This window comes from Leopardus geoffroyi, chromosome B1 (genome assembly GCF_018350155.1).
Source record: "Leopardus geoffroyi isolate Oge1 chromosome B1, O.geoffroyi_Oge1_pat1.0, whole genome shotgun sequence".
Taxonomy (NCBI): domain Eukaryota; kingdom Metazoa; phylum Chordata; class Mammalia; order Carnivora; family Felidae; genus Leopardus; species Leopardus geoffroyi.
This window is the reverse complement of record NC_059327.1, coordinates 6,027,097-6,045,171: the sequence shown is the minus strand read 5'-3', so window position 1 is coordinate 6,045,171 and position 18,075 is coordinate 6,027,097. Positions and strand designations below refer to the sequence as shown.

Sequence of the window (18,075 nt, the reverse complement as noted above, 5' to 3'; positions counted from 1 at the left end):
TGCACAGAAGCAGAGGTTCAGAGATTATGGCAAATCACAACACACAGCTGGTGCCGGGATTCACCACACTCTGACATCTTTGTTCCAGTACCAGCAAATGTGACTGCTCTCTGGAGTCTCCTGGGATCTTTGTGGGGAGGCCGTATGGCCTCTACCACATGCCCTCCAATCAGGGGAACCACTTCTCCCCATGTGGCACATGGCCCCTCAGACTCTGCTGCCTGTTCCTGGGGATTCGCCCTGCTTCCTCACCAGAGCACCACCAGGCACTGAGCTGTGGAAGTTCAGACTCTCCTCCACTGTTTATAGAATCCTGTGGTATTAAAACCCTCTCCTTTCTTCCCGTCAATGGTTTTGGGTAACAGATTCTTGTTCGGTCCCCTGTGAGTGTTTTCACTCTTTCTCTCCAGCTACCTTTTGGGGAAGTGCTTTTCTGGCATGGTACCAATGCGATGGACTCCCCCTTTCTTTTTTTTTTTTTCCTCTGTCCTCTCTCTGAGAAAAGGACTTCCTACCCTTTGCAGCTTTTCTCTCCCCCAGTTCATCTCTCCACACAGCATACCTGCTGAGTTTTGTGGCTCAAGTTTTGCAGATTATTGTGTTATTCCTCAATTTCTTAGGTGTTCAAAATGGGTTGGTGCTGATGTAGCTGAGTTTCAGGGACGAGACAAGCTCAGGGTCCCCATACTACTCTGCTATCTTCTCAATAAGCCATTCTCAGTGTTGGAAATGTATTCTTAATTCCATTTGTGAATTGTTTATTGCAGCCAACAGAAATACAATTCAGCTAGTTATGTAAATTTCATACACTGTAACCTTGCTAAACGTGCTCTGTATTTGTTTCCTTATAATTTTCTACATGAAGTATCCTGTGATCTGAAAATAGTTTTACTTCTTCATTTCCAGTCTGCATGCCTTCTTTTTTCTTGCTGCCTTCTTTTGGTATACTCAGCAATACAATCTTACATGGAAATGGTGAGAGCCACCTGCCTTTCAAAATTAAAAAAAAAAAAATAGAATTCTGAGATACTCTTGGGGCACCTGGGTGGCTCAGTCGGTTAAGTGTCCGACTTTGGCTCAGGTCATGATCTCATGACTTATGGGCTTGAGCCCTATATCAAGCTCTGTGCTGACAGCTCAGAGACTGGATTGGATATGTGTCTCCTGCTTTGGATTCTGTGTCTCCCTCTCTCTGCCCCTCCCCTGCTTGTGTTCTCTCTCAAAAATAAATATTAAAAAAATTTTAAATTAAAAAAAAGAATTCTGAGATACTCTTAACTTTGTGTGTTTCAGGTAAGGGATTGCAAATCTGTAGCAACTAACTTTTAAGGTTGTTAGGGTTAAATAAGAAACCACATAGAAGATGCTTAGTGTAATTCCTGACACAAATCAGTATCCTCATAAAATGTTGCTGTATGGAAAGAGAATCTTGGCTGACCACTCGCAGGCCAGCATTGGGAATCAGGACTTGACACTGGGGATGGGTGGTTGTCGGTGGCCTATAGCGGTAGGGGATGATCCACAGCAAGCGTCAGCACGGTTTTTGTCAGCCTCTTCAGGAATTTTTGGTGTTGTGAGAGCTCTGCCAAAGTACCTGAGGTTCAAAGTAGCCAAGCCCAGCACTCCCATGGATATAGTGAAACAAGGTTTATAACGTGGAAGGAGTGGAGTTGTACCGAGGAACGACTGTTGTTGGGGCATGAGTAATACGAGGGGATTATTTGGGGCATATATTATATCAAAATTAAGAGAAAACCCTTCATTATTTCTCTGCGCATTTCTATGTCCTTCCTTGAAGGTTTATTCTAGAAGTTGTTCCACTGAGGGGCTGGAAATTTGTTAAGGTAGGAATAACAGGTGAGATGAGGAAGAGATAGCATGGGGAGGGAACAGGATCAGGAGGGAGTCTTAGTGGCACCTTCAGCCTGTTGGGAGGTAGCACTTCTCTCCTATAGAAGGTGATGGGTCCACCTGTAATGATTCAGTCCCACTGCCGATTTCCTCTAAGGAAAGCCAAGCATTGTGGCAGCCAGTGAAGGCCACGATCTCTTGTTGGTAATGCTGTCCTCACCAAACGCTAACTTGGAGAATTGGAGATCCTCTGGTGGCATTAATTATTGCAAAGCTCCTACACCCGTCTTCATTCATTACTTTGACAAAAATCTAATAAACTGATCAACATCCTTCATAGTTAGTGTATGGTATGCCAATAAAGATGTTAGAGTCCAACCAAGAAACTTTGGGGGTTGTTGGATCTCACTAATCAAACAATTTAATTCCCAGTCTTTATTTAACACTATGGGTGCTTTAATGACCAAGGTTCTGTGAGCTTTTAATCATGATCATTATCACAATACTAAGATTGGCAATTATACAGAAAAGGCCCCTATAGGCTGGCAGTGCTTCTTTAAAACACATTCAGTCATCAGAAAGTCACACAAAGGAGTTTCTTTATGTAAAAACCACAAGGCACACAAGGCAAACAGGTGATGGTGTCAAAAGGCATCGTGTTGTGTCCTTTCCTTCTCGTCAGGGTTTGCTCATTTGAATGTCCAAAGACAACGTTGTGAGCCGGTGGCAGTAGCCATGTGCTGACTGATGGCTCCATCACTGAAGCAACAGGTAGTTTTCAGAGGCACAGACCTGGTGCTGAGTGATGGAATCTAGAGAAAGAGAAAAGCAGTTTAGCATTTATAATGGCCAACCACAAGGTAAAATAATAATCTTATATATATGCAAAGTCGTATTTTAAAGTCTTAGGCGGTTTAGAGCCATGTTGTCTATGTGTCCACATGCCCATATAGCACATGTGACTATTTAAAATAAAGGGGTGCCTGGGTGGCTCAGTCGTCTAAGGCTCCAACCCTTGGTTTTGGCTCACGTCATGATCTCACGGTTCGTGAGTTCAAGCCCCACGTCGGGCTCTGTGCTGATGGTGCAGATCTTGCTTGGGATTCTCTCTCTCTTTGTTCCTCCCATACACACTCTCTCTCAAAATAAATAAACTTTAAAATAAAATGAAAATTAAATTGAAAAAATTCAGTTCATCAGTCATACTAGCCACATTTTAAGTCCTCGATAGGCACATATCCTGCAGATACAGCATATATAGGGTGTTCCCATCATGGCAGAATGTTCTCTTAGCCGGGTGGCAAGTTTGCCAGTCCATGGCGAGAGAGACCAGGATTGTAATCTCCATTAGCTACAGAAAATACTCTCTGGCACAAGGCAATTTATATATAAATATATTAGTTTTAGTTACGGTACTAACTACACATTCTAGGCTGTGTATCTACCAATCCACAGCCTGTCTACCTCGCTAGAATACAAAGTTAGTACGCACAGTTTCTAAAACGCAGGTCTTCATATTTAAGTTGAAGAAGCTGGACTAGTCCTGTCAGTTTGAAAGCCTATTATTTTATGAAAATCATAAGAAGTCACCTGGTCCAGGATAAGCTATAGATGCAGAAGAACAGGCCAGCAGGAGACTATACTGCTCTAGGCCCTACTTCTATGAGGACGATAGAGGAATCCAATGGGTTGGCAGCACTGGTTGAATTACAGATTAAATTACAGTTAATGTAGTTTTTAGAATTTATTTTTATTTCTTGAGCAAGAGAGTAGGGGAGGGACAGAGAGAGAGAGAGAGAGTGAGGGAATCCCAAGCAGACTCCATACTCAGTGAGTAGCCTGACATGACCTTGGGATCATGGCCTGAGCCAAAGTCGAACGCTTAACCGACTGAGCCACCCAGGTGCCCCTACAGTTCACTTATTGATTACAACTATTATCCACAGGGAGAGAGAAATGATACTGAAGGACCTTAAGACATCACGATGATGAATGATAGCAGACGGAAAGTCAAAACATAGGTTTGTTCTATGAATAGGGGGAAAAGATGGAAGAAAAAGGGGTGCATCTTAGCTGGAGCTCTAGATCGTGTCCCAGAAGTTAGTTGTCATTTGCCCAGTGCAAACGCACTTCCACACAAGACGTCTGAACTGGTCAGCTTTCAGCGGGGAGAAGCACTACCATTTGTCACATGTATAATATACATTATATATCATTAAAATTAATATATCCAGCAGAATAACAATTCTTATTAGTACTCAGTAAAACCACTTCTCGGGGCGCCTAGGTGGCGCAGTCGGTTAGGCGTCCGACTTCAGCCAGGTCACGATCTCGAGGTCCGTGAGTTCGAGCCCGGCGTCAGGCTCTGGGCTGATGGCTCGGGGCCTGGAGCCTTTCGATTCTGTGTCTCTCTCTCTCTCTGCCCCTCCCCCGTTCATGCTCTGTCTCTCTCTGTCCCAAAAATAAATAAACGTTGAAAAAAAAATTTTTTTAAAACCACTTCTCTCCACAACCCAGTGAAGCAGTATTTTAATATCAGACCTTTATTCGTGGATGTGTTGTACATATTTTCTCTGTTATTCGCCTTTTGACTTTCCTGATGCAAAAAAGTGTTTTGTTTTTACATTCAGATCATGTAAATCTTTTACTGCAGTTGGACTTTGAACCATAGGTAGAAAGCCTTTCTTTGTACCCAGTTTTAAAGCGTGTCAGTCATATTTTTTTCCAGGTTGTAAAACCCTGTAGATTCAATTTTTACACTTAGATTTCTGACAGGATGTCATTTTCCAAAGCCAAAAAACGTTACAAAAAGGGTGGTGATTTTTAAAATTAATCTAAAATAGAACTTAATGAAAAAAATGCCACATATTTCTTTTAAAAAAAGTGGCATACTTATTCTGACATTTATACCAAAGAAAAAATACATAGGAAGACAATTTTGAAAAAAATGAATAACGAGAGACAATTTGACATGCTAGATACCGAAACACATTATAAAATTACAATAGTAAAATAGTATGTAATTAGCACACAACAGATAAATAGACCAATGGGAAAGTCTGGAAACATGTCCACGCACATATAAGAATTTAACAGGTGAGTCACAGGGCATTCCAAATCAGTGCAGAGGGGACAAGGTACTACATAGATGGTATGATCCCTTCACATCACACAATAAATAGGTTACAGATGAATTAACACTGTAAACACTTAAAAAAATGATGGAAGCATTAACAGAGAAAAGAGACAGGTTCTGGAGCTCAGGGGGTAGAGATGACCTTCCAAAGTGAAACCCAAATTCAGGTGCCTCAGGAAATAAGGCATTTGAATCCATGAAGAATAATAATTAAATATTAAAACCTTTGTAACCCACAACAATCAATAAACAAAATTAAAAATGAGACAGATTGAAAGAATTTTACACTTAGACCACAGGGCGAGGGTCCATGTTATACACATATTCTGTAGAACAGCGTGAAAAGGAAAAATAGCCAGTGATAAGGATAGGTGACCCATGAAATATAGCTCCCTCTCTAATTATTCATACTCATTAGTAATTTAGTAATTAGGGGACGACAAATTGAGTAATGACACCTATTTGTTTAATTTATCAGATCACCAAATATAAAAAATATGGGTAACGTCCAGTACTGGTGAAGATGTGGAGGAAATGGAGACGTCCACAGCTGTGGGTACCCAAACTTACAAGTACACGTAAGCTGGGGCACAGTGATGTCACTGCTATGAATCTGCTCTACACAAACATGCATGCCTGGGATTCGGCGGGGATAATTACAGCTCAAAATAATCTCTTAAAACTGAATTCAAACTGTTCCAGTTAGAACACACACATAAAGCGCATAATGGCAGAAACGGTGGAAATCACCCCAAACGTCCAATAATAAGGAGTGCATGGCTTAATTGCACGTCCTCCAATGGTTAGAAAGAACGAAGTAGCTGTATGTGTGTAAAATGGAATGCTCTCCTAGAGAGAGTCAAATAAAAACTCAAGGAACAATATGTAACCCTCCATTTATAGAAGAACCCTCAAGCAATACTCAGGTTTATACACATTTATTTCTATTTAAATACGTCTAAAAAATCTAAAAAACACTCTTCCAGCTTTACTGTAGTATAAGGAAGGGTTGTAAGATCTGGGGACTCTATGTCTGTCTGTATTCCAGTTCTTTGACCGTGAAATCTAGTGTCACCCCACATATCCATGCATCCAGTCATTCATTGTGGTGGAGAAAAAGGTTGACTAGAGAAGAAGTTTTAAATTTAGATAAAATAGAACCCTAAGTGTAACCTCGCAACAAAGTCTGTGGCTGGCCCCTCACGCTTGGTGTGGTAGGCTCAATTAACCCACGGACTTTCGAGAAATGGTACTTGAGGTACATGTAGTGTTGAGCTTATGCGTCTGGTAAGCAAAGCAGGGATTCAGAACGGAAAAGCATTTGACTGCTGAGTGATGGCTGGCAGCCAGGACATCCTTGTCCAGGGAGCCCCTCATGTTTCCAAGTTTCCAAATGTAAACACACACATGAAAAATGACTTCTACCCAAGTTCGTTTGTCATCTAAAGATAGTCACTCCCCTAATTCCAATGTCACATCATACAAATAGCCCTCAAACACCCCGTATAATGCAACCAATGGTACAGATGTTAGAGTAATGCCAGTCTGCCCAGCGGAAAGAGACAGATGGTACATGAGCACCTCCCATTAAATTTGCACTGAAAAAAAAAAAAAAAAAGACGTTGTGTTTGTATTTTAACAAGGTTTTTTAGCAGGTCTTGGCACAGGTTTATGCACGAGTTAAAGTTTACTGGCCTTTCTTCTGTGTGGTCTGATGATTAGGATAGTGAAGGAACATGCTGCTAGCTATTTTTTATAGTGTGGTGGTGGGCAAGCCACTTTCTTGAACTAAAACTCTAATTGCCAACAGCCAAATGTGGTTAATAGTACTGTGCACAGAGAGTGCTAGAACCCTCAGAATGCTGTTGGGAGCTTTATCTTAGCTTATCACAATCAGCTGACTATTCTAGGGCTGAAGCATGAGTGGCCATGTGGCCAGACATTCACTCAATCAAGGAATCAGCTCTCCTACTTAATAGAATGAGGGTCACTCAGCTTCCGGGAACACTCAGGACAGGGTTTTGACACTGAAGGTGCTCTTAGCAGTAGGGATGAGCAGGTTACAAATGACCCTAAAAATCCTTTCTCCTAATGAGCCCACAGCTGCCCACTGTGTAATTTTCATCTGTTGATCTCACTTCTCTCTGGAACCACAATGAACAAGACTTCCTCCCCTCTTTTGATGGTAGTCTTGCCAGCTCCTCTTTTGTATGCTGAATAAACCACTATTCCTTCAGTACTTCCTCAAGGATCCCGATCTCTCAAAACCTCAGCATTCTCTCAGATGCTCAAATTCAAGTCTAGAAGTCATCTTTGACTCCTCTTTCCTAATATATCACGTGCAATCTATCAGCAAGGCCAACTGGCTCTAGAATTTTTATTTAAAACCTGGCAGCTTCTCATCACCTTCAGGATATCATCCTAAATGTAACCACCACCATTTATCACCCAAACCACTGCAAGAGCCTGTAACTGCTCTCTCTGCTTCTATTTAAAGATATGTATTCCCCTACTTAAAATCCTATCGTAACTTCCATTTATTCTTAGAACAAAAAAACTAAACTTCTCACCATGAGGGCCTTGAGTGGTCCAGCCTCTGGCTACTTCTCCAGCATCATTTCCAATCAGACACTCCATACTTAATGCCTCTCCTCCTTGCCTACCTTGATCCTAGCTGTTCCCTTGGTCTGAAAGGCCAGTGCTTTAGATCTACACGGGCCCACCCTTCTGTTCATTGTTGGGGTCTTACCTCAAATACAGCCCTTCGGCCAGGGGCCAACCTCACTTTCACTATAAATACTCATACCCTGTTTTCTTCATAGCATTGATCACCAACAGGATTTAAAAAAAAAATTATCTTCATTAGAATATAGGTCCCAGGGTGCCTGGGTGGCTCAGTTGGTTAAGCATCCAACTCTTCATTTCAGCTCCAGTCATGATCTCATGGTTGTGAGATCAAGCCCCACATCGGGCTCTGTGCTGACAGTAGAGCCTGCTTGGGATTCTCTCTCTCCCTCTCTCTCTCTCTGCCCCTCACCCACTCATGGTCTTGTTCTCTCTCTCTCAAAATAAATAAATATTAAAAAAATAGAATATAAGTCCCACAGGGGCAAGTATTGTATCTGCCTTGTCAACTCCTATTCTAGTAGGGCCTAGGAATATGTTTAGTGCATGATCGGTGCTCAACAAATATAAACTGAGTGAATGACTTGACATGTGGTATATTGGAAGGAAATAGCCTGGTCTAAAAGAATGGAGCAGTTCTCAACATTTTTTTCTGTTCTGATATTAGGCTGGAGATGTTCACATATGGGATAATTTCTTTCCCAGAGTATACCAAGGATGTGGGCTGGGTCATAGACAAGATAGTCTAATAGTTTATTCCTAGTATAACAACTTTTGCTTCCCACCCAAGAAATGTGAGTAAAATGACATTACAGGGCTAGCCTTGAATTCACTAGTTTTTGTATTCTGTTTTATATTTATTTACTACTGGGCATAGGAATGCTAATGATTCTACTAAGTGGACCTTATAAAGACCAAGGTTGCTGAATTAGTTATAATCGTTTCTCGATTCTCCCAGATTTTTCTATGTAAACAAATGTATCATATGCAAAGAAGAGGACTTGTCTCTTCCTTCACAATTCTTATATTTTCTTTGTGTTTCCTTTGTGTGTCTCATCTTATCCCTTTGATTAGGAACTCTAGATCTCTGTTGAAATGAAAGAGTAAGAGCAGACATATGTATCACAACAGTCTTCCTTTTTATGGATGAATAATATTCTATCGTATATATAGACCACATTTTGTTTATCCATTCATCCATTGATGGACACTTGGGTAAGACACATTATGGCTACTGTGAATAATATGGGTATATAGCCAGAAATGAAATTGCTAGATCACATAATTTCAATTTAAAAAAAAAAAAATTTTTTTTAACGTTTATTTATTTTTGAGATAGAGACAGAGCATGAACGGGGGAGGGTCAGAGAGAGGGAGACACAGAATCTGAAACAGGCTCCAGGCTCTGAGCTGTCAGCACAGAGCCCGACGCGGGGCTCGAACTCACGGACCGCGAGATCATGACCTGAGCCGAAGTCGGCCGCCCAACCGACTGAGCCACCCAGGCGCCCCTCATTTAATTTTTTAAGGACTGACCATACTGTCTCCCACAGTGGCTGCACCATTTTACATTCCCACCAACAGTGCACAAGGTTCCAATATCTCCACGCTGTCAACAATACTTGCTGTTTTGTTTTGTTTTGATGGTAGTCATTGTAATGGGTATCCAGTAGCACCTCATTGTGATTTTGATCTGCATTTCCTAATCTGGTTAGTGATGATGAACATCTTTTCATGTGCTTCTTGGCCATTTGTATATCTTCTCTGGAGCAGTGTCTAGTCAAGTAAGTACTTGGACCATTTTTTTCAATTCGTTTTTTATTGTTGAACTGTAGAATTTCTTCATATTTTTTAAATATTCATCTCTATTTTTGCAAACATTTTCTCCCATTTCATAGGTTGTATTTTTGTGTGGTTGACTGTGTCCCTTGATGCATGGAAGTATTTTTTTAAACCTATTTTTACATTTGTTGCCTACCTTGTAGCTTTTTAAAGCAGTGTGCACCTTTCTTCCTGCACATGTTCCAAGTCACTGAGACTAAGTGAGCAAGTCAGTCTTTCAGGGATCTCCCAAGCAGACTGGAACAAATAGGGTCTACATTCGAGGAAAGGAAACCAAGACTGTGGGGCATGAGTAAGGAGCCAGAAAACCTCCCTAATGCCATGAACATGGCTTTGCTTGTTTGGGCTTTCACCCGGTTGCTGTAAACGTTTCATTGTTTTCCAGTGCTCCTACAGAATTTGTTCAGACAAAGTCGGTTCTGTTTTGGGTGTTTTGTTTTATTTTGTATTGGTGTTTTTGTGGGGAAGATGGGAGCTTGGATCTTCTTGGTCTGCCATTTTGCTGACATCACTGTGCAGGTGTCTTTTTTGATGGGTGGTGAGAAGCACACTTTTGATTATTCACTTCTCTAATTTTTAAAAAAATGTTTACTTACTCTGAGAAGGTGTGCACACAAGCAGGAGCCCAGCGTGGGGCTTGATCTCATGAACTGTGAAATCATGACCTGAGATGAAATCAAGAGTTGGACGTTCAACCAACTGAACCACACCCAGGTGCCCCTTATTCAGTTTTTTAAATGGTTGAAATTATTCAGATTTTCTGCTTCTTGAGTCAATTCTGGTAATATTTCCTAGAAATTATCCATCTTCCCTGTTTTCAAATTTGTTGATATAAATTTATTCAGCAAGCTCTCATGATTTTGAAATATCCTTACAGTATCTGTAGTAGCAGCCGCCCCAGTTTCGTTTGTAGAATTGTTCGCTGGACCCTTTTCTCTTCCTTTCTTTCACAACACTGCTAGGATTTTGACTTTTGACTTTCTTCCCGCAAAGAATTCTTTTTTATCTCTCAAAAAACTTACTTTTTTGCTTTGGTTTTATTAATATCTGATATGTTTTTATTTTTCATTTCCTCCTACATTCTTGTTGCTATATATTCATTCATCCCCAAGCATCAAAATTTAATAAAAATTGAACAAAAAAATGAGATGATTTAATCCAAGTATTTTTTTCTCTTCCTGAAAAATGGGGAACAGCTTCTTGTTGTTTTACTTGGAGGTTGGACCCTTCAGTCACAATCAGTTTCTGTAGCACAAACAGTTTGAGAATCCCTACTGTTAGGGGTTGCACAAATGAAGAGAGGTTCTGCTTACCAAGAGCAGAATTAAGATCTTTTCACAAAGGAAGCCTCTGAACTGAGAAGAGGGTGACTAGGAACGCTGGATCTTTAATTCACCGTGTGGTTCTGGTGGAGAAACTCAGATCTCTCTGTTTCCTCATGGAGAAAAGAAACAGATTTCTACCATGATCCCAGAATTCATTTCCAGCCGTGTAAACAACAGAAATGTATTATCTCACAGCTCTGGAGGCCAGAAGTCCAGGATCAAGGTACCAGCAGGTCTGGTTTCTCCTGAGGCCGCTCTCCTTGACTTGTGGAATAGCTCTTTTCTCTGTCCTCACATGGCTTTCCCTCTGTGTCTGTGCATCCCTGGGGTCTCTCTTCTTCTTCCAAGGATACCAGTCCTGCTGGGTCAGGGCTCCACCCTTAGGATATTATTTAACCTTAAATACCTCTTTAGAGGCCCCATATCCAAACACAGTTCCATTCTAAGGTCCTGGGGTTAGGACTTCAACATTTTGGGGGACACCATTCAGCCCATAAAAAAAGGTCTACCACTTTAGGTTCTATGATGCTCAATAGTAATTGGTTAACATGCAACAGTGAAGGAACAGAAGTTCCAAGTTCCACGTGCTCCAGTGTTAATTTACTAGGCCGATATGCAAAGACAGCCAGAACTACTGGCAACATCCCATTAGGGGGCTGAGCTTTGAAGTTTCTTTTATGGCTTTACCCTCCTGGCCCAGACGCAGGAGTTAACATGGCAGCACTTGCAGAGGGCTCTGCGAATTTGTACATAAGACAGTCTTGCGAACCTGTCGAAACCAAAATGCTTAGTGCTGGCATGTAAGTGGCCGTCTGGATTCCCCACACTGATGACTGCATTTCTGGTGATGGATATAAAATGTTGCTGTGGTTACACTATTTCCTGTTCCCAGTTGAATATGTAGCTGATTGTCATGTTCTACTTTGTTTTTTTGTTCCTAAGTGAGGCTTAAAAACTGTGCCTTGGCTAGTAAGGTGCAGAGAAGGGTCTTTTATTTTCCAGTTTGTCTGCCTGTCTTTAAAATGCTTTTTCACTTTTCTATCACTGTTGATACTCACATCCAGTGACTGGAGGTCAGCTGGCATAAATTTCACAAAGGGGAGCCAAGTGAGACAGGTTAGGAAATTTCAAAGATAACCATCTAGGACCACTAGTTGACCAATGAATGCAATTAAAGGGAAATACACTTTCTGAGCACACTCTTCCCATATCTTTCCAAGGCTAACACGTACTCTTTCAGCAGCTTGCAATTAATTAAAAAAAAGTCATATATATACATACACACACACACTTTAAAAAAAGCTATATATTTCTTAAAAGCTTATACACACAAGATGTTGAAATTATAAAATTCCACAAATCAGTTTCAGTTTTAGTTCTCATTTATTTCTAGCCTGGTAGATGTCATCCATTTGAGAACAACTCAAAACAAAAATAATGTGTCTTATTGTCTGAGATTGTGTCTTAAAAGTGTACTGCCACTTTCTGCATGGTTGCTGAACTCCTGGGGGTGGAAGCCAAGGTATGAGCGTGGCATCAGGTCATGTTCTGAGGAGGGGGCAGGCTGGGGACAGACCGTCCCCCCGGGTCTTTCCTTTCTCTTCTTCTTCTTTCCATCCTCAGCAAATGGCTTCACCTCCATCTGACTGGTTCCTTATCTATGCAGTAAAAATGTGGACTACCAGGGACCTGAAGACTCCTGATATTATCTGTTTAATCATGCACCCTAAGGGCTGAGCCTCCCGAGTGGCCTCCGTTTAACAAAATGCCATGTTTAAGAGCATGCATTTTCCTGGGCCTAGTTCTGTGGTCAGCCATCTGGGGAAACAATGATCTACGCTAGCCTGCAAAGGCCCACATGCTATCAGAGATCTTTTTCCTGAAAACAATGACATGCGGAGACATTCAAATCAAATGCTTTTTATAAGTTATAAGGAAATCATGCTGAGGCTAATTTTTTTCCCCCTTCGGCACCGCTGTTGAGCATAGTACACTATGTTCCCACAATAGCATAAAATGTATGTCTTATCACTTGAACATAGCCCAGACAATAAAAGGGCGCCCGAGACTGGAAATATGTCTTCTGAGAAAGGCCAAACCAGCCTTAAGTGATAACACCAACTGGGGATGAAGAGAGTGAAAAGAAATGATTACAGCACAAAAATTCGCAGACTAGTGATGAATGTACTGGGGTCTCAGGGCTCCCAACCCCTGCCGAAGGCCTCACTTAAGACGCCAGCCAAGTTACTTGGGACTTTCGCGTCTTAGTTTCTTGACATGTAAAATGGGAATTCTACTCTATGGGTGTGCTGGGGGAAAGAAAATTACTGGAAAATGCTTCCATTCCAACGTCAGGTAAAGGTAACATTTTGTTTCCTTGTGCCGGGAATTTGGTTTTTGTTTTCCTGTTTATTTTCATACATATTCAAGTGCCCACAAGTATTTTCTCTCTCAAAAATCCCCATTTCTCCTCCTGGTGGAATGATTCATCGAGAATCTTGGCCTAAGTATACTGCTGTTTCAGGGAAAATGGACTCTGGGGAATGAATTGGGAACATAATCATGGCCGTTCAAACAGCCTCGTTATAAGGCAACTCAGCGTGTGTGAGACTCTCCACGGAGCAAATGAGTAAGACATGGGGAGCCCTGTTTGGAGATCTCATAAGTTCACACCGTTCTATGCCAGCAGCCAGGAGGGTAAGCTGGCTGAATGCTCCGTGGTCACCGCTGAGCAGCCGCCTCCAAAGAACAAGCTAGACGTCAGGAGAAAGTCTTATACTGGAATAATCATTTGACACTTGTGTTTGTTTTTAAATAGAAATGTTGGATCAGACAGTGAAGGGATAAGAAGGCTTATCTGCAGGAATCTAGTCCTAGGATGTTGGAGGTCTTAGGCAAAGAGACTTTTTTTTGGTGATGTCCATCTTTCCTTCTGTCAAAGAAACAACAAAACAAACCAAACTTCTCGGGGGTTTCTAGGAGCTTAAAAAAAGATAATAATGATGATCTGTCCATCCCTTGTGATTTTATTGTGACTGCATAAACAAAGATGCCACAAAACATAGGAATAAACATAAAGATCCTAAAAGACAAAACCTTAGGATCTTTATTTTGGAAAGCAAACTGTAAATCTGAAAGTGGACGCAACAAGCTACTTTTTTTTTTTTTAAAGAATTTTTTTCAGACTTTAAGAACTACCCAATTCAAACTACTCTTTGGCCTCAGGGACTCCACCTTACATGGCAGCGGATCTTCTAGTTGGAACAAATTTAGAGTATTGGTTTTCATCATGTCTCACAAAATAACTTTCAGCTCAGTGCCTTAACATGGGTTTAATTTTAATTTAAAAGGGATTTTAATTGCACAATGTTTTGAGAATAACGTTGCTGTGTCAGTGGATACTGTCACCCAATGACACGGGACAATGCCCAGCACGCATGAGGATACCCTGCAACTCTCTTGTGCGATCTCCTTCGCCCATCGAGGGAAGTGAGCAGGGCAGAGGTTATTAGTCTGTTTAACAGATGAAGTAAATTAGGTCCGGAGAGCATAGGTGATTTGCCTCCGGTCAGAGCACAAGCCAGTGGCAGGACCCCGACGTGAAAGGGAATGCACTACTCGGGACCATGTTGCTTGTGGGTCTGTGCACGCGTGTAGAGATGTGCAAATGAAATCTCCTTTATGTGCACAAAGCTGGAGCTACCGTAACTCAACTCAAAAAAGAGAAGAACATAAACTCATAAATACTTGAAAAATACACATTCTAATACCCACCTCACCACAGAGGACCGGGTGCAGACCGGGGCAGTGGCCAGAGTCAGGGGGACTCACCTTACGGGTGAGGATTTCACCATGCTGCCGAGAGCCAAGGATTCCAGAACGCACAATACCCGGAAGTTGCCAAGGGCACACGCAGATGGTGTAATCAATGACAAATCAGAAACAGGACATGAATTATGGGAGAGGAAAGAGGCTTGGGCCCCCAGCTCCAGCTCTGAATCTCGGAGAATTCCACAGGGCCTTGTGAAGGTTAAGCGCTGGGGTCAAGCAGGTAGACCTCTGCCTACTAAAAACCCACGCGCAGAGGGGCCGAGGGGCCAAACAACCGGAGGAACTAGCAGGCGGCTGGACCGTGCACGAGGCAACAGGAAGGGGCGACAGAGCTCCCCAGCCTGGAAATACTAATCATGCAGACCCAGACGCTGGCCCTGTACACACGGTACACAGCCGACGCTGAAAAGATTAGTTGTTGGTATGGACTGTTGATAGCCATCGTGCGCACAGTTCCGTTAGCTGAACGAGACAGCTGTCTAAAAAGCAAAATTCTGGTTTCCAGTTGGTGTCATTTTGACACACGCACTTTTCTAAAAACAGCCAAACAAGAACCTCTGTTTCAGAACATAGGATGTTTTGAAGGTTATATTCTTGGCATTTAGAAAAGAGTCAACAGCCTCTTGGCTCTTGGACTGTAGCTAAAATCATAGATTTTTTTTTTTTTCTGAAATAAGTTTCCAGGCAAAAGATAAATTACTCTGCATCAGATAGTAAAAAAAAAAAAAAAAATTACTCTTGATTGCCATACTTTCAAAATATATCAAAGGATGACCATCAATCATTTAAAAGATATTCATAAATATCTGTAGTGATCTATGAATAAAACGTGGACACAGTATCTACTTATCTGTTAAAGGATGCTCTCTGGGAAGGGGTGAGGAAAGCCAGGAGTTGGGAATTTAGAGACGAGGGGGGCAAACAGGAGGAAGCAGGAGGAAGACAGGGGACAGAATGCACTTCTCAGGTCTCAAGAAGCCCGGTGAGGATCCCGCCTCAAGGTGCTGACACTGAACTGGACCAGTGAGGGCTGAAGAAGGAAAGGTTTCAGGAGAAACCAATTCTGACTTCCGGCCCCCCGGGCTACGAGAGACGAAATCCCTGTTGTTCTAGTGTCCCTGTCTGTGGGACCTGCTCTGAGAGCCCCAGCAAGCCTGTACGCTCATCAAACCCAGAGTAAGAAGGTTTATCCCCAGAGCGGGGCCCCGCGCACCCCAGCACCATCAGCGCACGAGCGCCGCCCGCCCTGGCCTCCCCTGCGCTGACCCCTTGCTGCCGGTGGAGCCCGCCTCCCACTCCTGCTTGGCCTACTTCTCCTGGACACCGCCCCCGTCCCCCCAGAGCCAGGGTACCAGACACAGCCCGCCCGTCACCACACCGTCAGCCTCCTGGAAAGAGAGCTTCTCTGCACCTCTTCCCCTTCCGAATGGAGTCACGTGTCCAGCACTGTGAATGCTGCACAGCCAGACGTGCACATTGGCTTCCTGTCTCCTTTTGCACCGCTCTTTGAGCGGGTGAGCAAACGAGTGTCGGGAGAAGCGGGTGATGCTCTGGAGGGGGCCGGGGGGGCGGGGGGGGGGAGCGGGTCCTGGCAGCCGGGTGCTGGCCCACCGCTCTGGGGGCAGAGCAAGACCAGGGCCCGGGGAGCGGCCATCTGAGCTGAGGGTGGACAGGCCTTAAGGTCTGGGGTAGCTGTGGGCAGGCTGGGCCTTTTTCACACTTGCTAGTGAGGTGAGTCAGGTGACTCTCTGTCCTGGTGAAGTCTACTTTGGCCGACAGTAAAAAGGAGAGTGTCTGGGTTGGCTTGAGACCGACAGTCATTAGCGGATTCTGTGAAAGGCAGATGCTTGGATGCTGAGACGTCCATCCAAAAGCCCCGCGGCTACAGGGAAGGGGGGCGTGGGCATCGGGCTTCCCCCAGGAAACCCCATTTGTGTGCCTGGGACCACAGACCCCAACAGCCACTGCGCTCAGAAGCACCCGCCCCACCATGCCCGTGAGCCGATCCCTACCTAAGATCCATGTTTCCGACAGATACTTGACGGTCGCCCTCCTCCTTCCTCGGGAGGGTCCGATGAAGATGCCGGCCTGGCGTGGGACTCTCGTGATCTGACCCCCACAGAGGACGACCAGTTCCCATAGCTTGGTTCTGGGGGGGTTGCTGGCCGGGGTGATGAACATCACAGGCTGGTCGGCAAACAGGGTTCCCTGGTACTGTCCCGCAGATAAGTGGTGCTCCAGGCGGCAGAGCTGTTGGGCAGAGACAGGGAAGATTACCAAGGCACTGAGTCATGTCCTCGTGTAGGGCAGCTCAGCTGCAAAGTTCCCTTCCTTTTTCGGGAGGAGAAAAGACTGAATGTAAAGGTGCGCATTCTCAGCTGAATTCTGAATTCCGAGGATCCAGGGGAGGTAATGACATTTAATGATAGTGACAGATAACGAGCAGATAAAATTGACATTTGCTGAAGCAGCTTGCAAGCAAAACTGTAAACAAATTTATAGCCCTCCTCCCCCCCACCCAAAAAATTTTTTTTAGGTTTTGAATTATTACAAATTGTAAACCAAAAGCTTGAAAAGGAATCAACTGTTGAGTGCGGAGAACAGCACCTGCATCCTGTAAATGCTATCTATTCACGTTCTTTGGGAGGGTGTGGAAGGGAAAGCAGGAGCCTCTAGAAGGCAAGCCCGGCTGCCCTGGACCAGCACCGGCCAGCGCGAGGTGCCTCGGGGTTCCTGCAGCAGGTGACTCTCACCAGGACCTCCGGGGCGCCCTGCACCCGGCCCTGCAGTGCCGGCAAAGGGGGAAGGAGGCAGCACGGAGTGGAGGTCCCAGACAGAGCTAATCCCCAACACATGAAGCTGCGGGGGGTGGGGTGGGAAGCATCTAGAGGCTTATTTCACTGAGTCATTGTGGAAATGGTGATGAGCACTATCGGAGACAGTGGGAAACATTTTCAGAAACAGGGATGTTAAATTGTTCTCCTTTTGGTCCTGATAAAGTTGTGGTCGGCTGGCTGACCCAAGGGACAGTGGAAGGCCTGCTTACTCTAAACAGACATTTCACTAACTACAGATTAATAAAGGCTTCTTTTTAAGTGTAGCTACCCTGTGGGAGATGTTGAGGGTGAACTGTCATCCACATTTTGAGTATTTTAATCAGCCGATTTCCCTGAGGACAGAACTGAACATTTCAGATATGTGGGCTCAGCGAAATTAAGGATTTGGAGCGCAGATATGTGGGAACAGGGATGGAGGGGAGCATCTCAGGGGGATGTAACCTGCGTGGGGCAGTGTGGAGGGAAATGCCTGCCGGTCAGTGGCTGGAGGCTAGCCCCCGAGCACGGAGAGGGGCCGGCTCTGGAGGTGGGAGGGCAGCAGAGGACCCCTTCCTCAGTTTCCATCACTGACCTTCTTCCACTAGGTTTTCATACTAAGAAAAGAAATTTCTTGATGAAAAACGTTGCC

General features: G+C 43.7%; 1 protein-coding gene across 5 annotated transcripts in view; it reads right to left on the bottom strand.

Moving 5' to 3' along the window:
- Window positions 1-2,271: 2,271 nt before the first annotated feature.
- Window positions 2,272-18,075, bottom strand: part of MCPH1 (microcephalin 1) — a 273,858-nt gene continuing 258,054 nt past the window's right edge. For all 5 annotated transcript variants that reach the window (XM_045451845.1, XM_045451854.1, XM_045451863.1 and 2 more), the window contains 2 exons: window positions 16,623-16,860; window positions 2,272-2,663 (listed from right to left, as the gene is read on the bottom strand). In XM_045451845.1, the coding sequence (XP_045307801.1) occupies window positions 2,608-2,663; window positions 16,623-16,860 (294 nt within the window). In that variant the 3' untranslated portion in view covers window positions 2,272-2,607. The remainder of the gene's footprint in view (window positions 2,664-16,622; window positions 16,861-18,075) is intronic.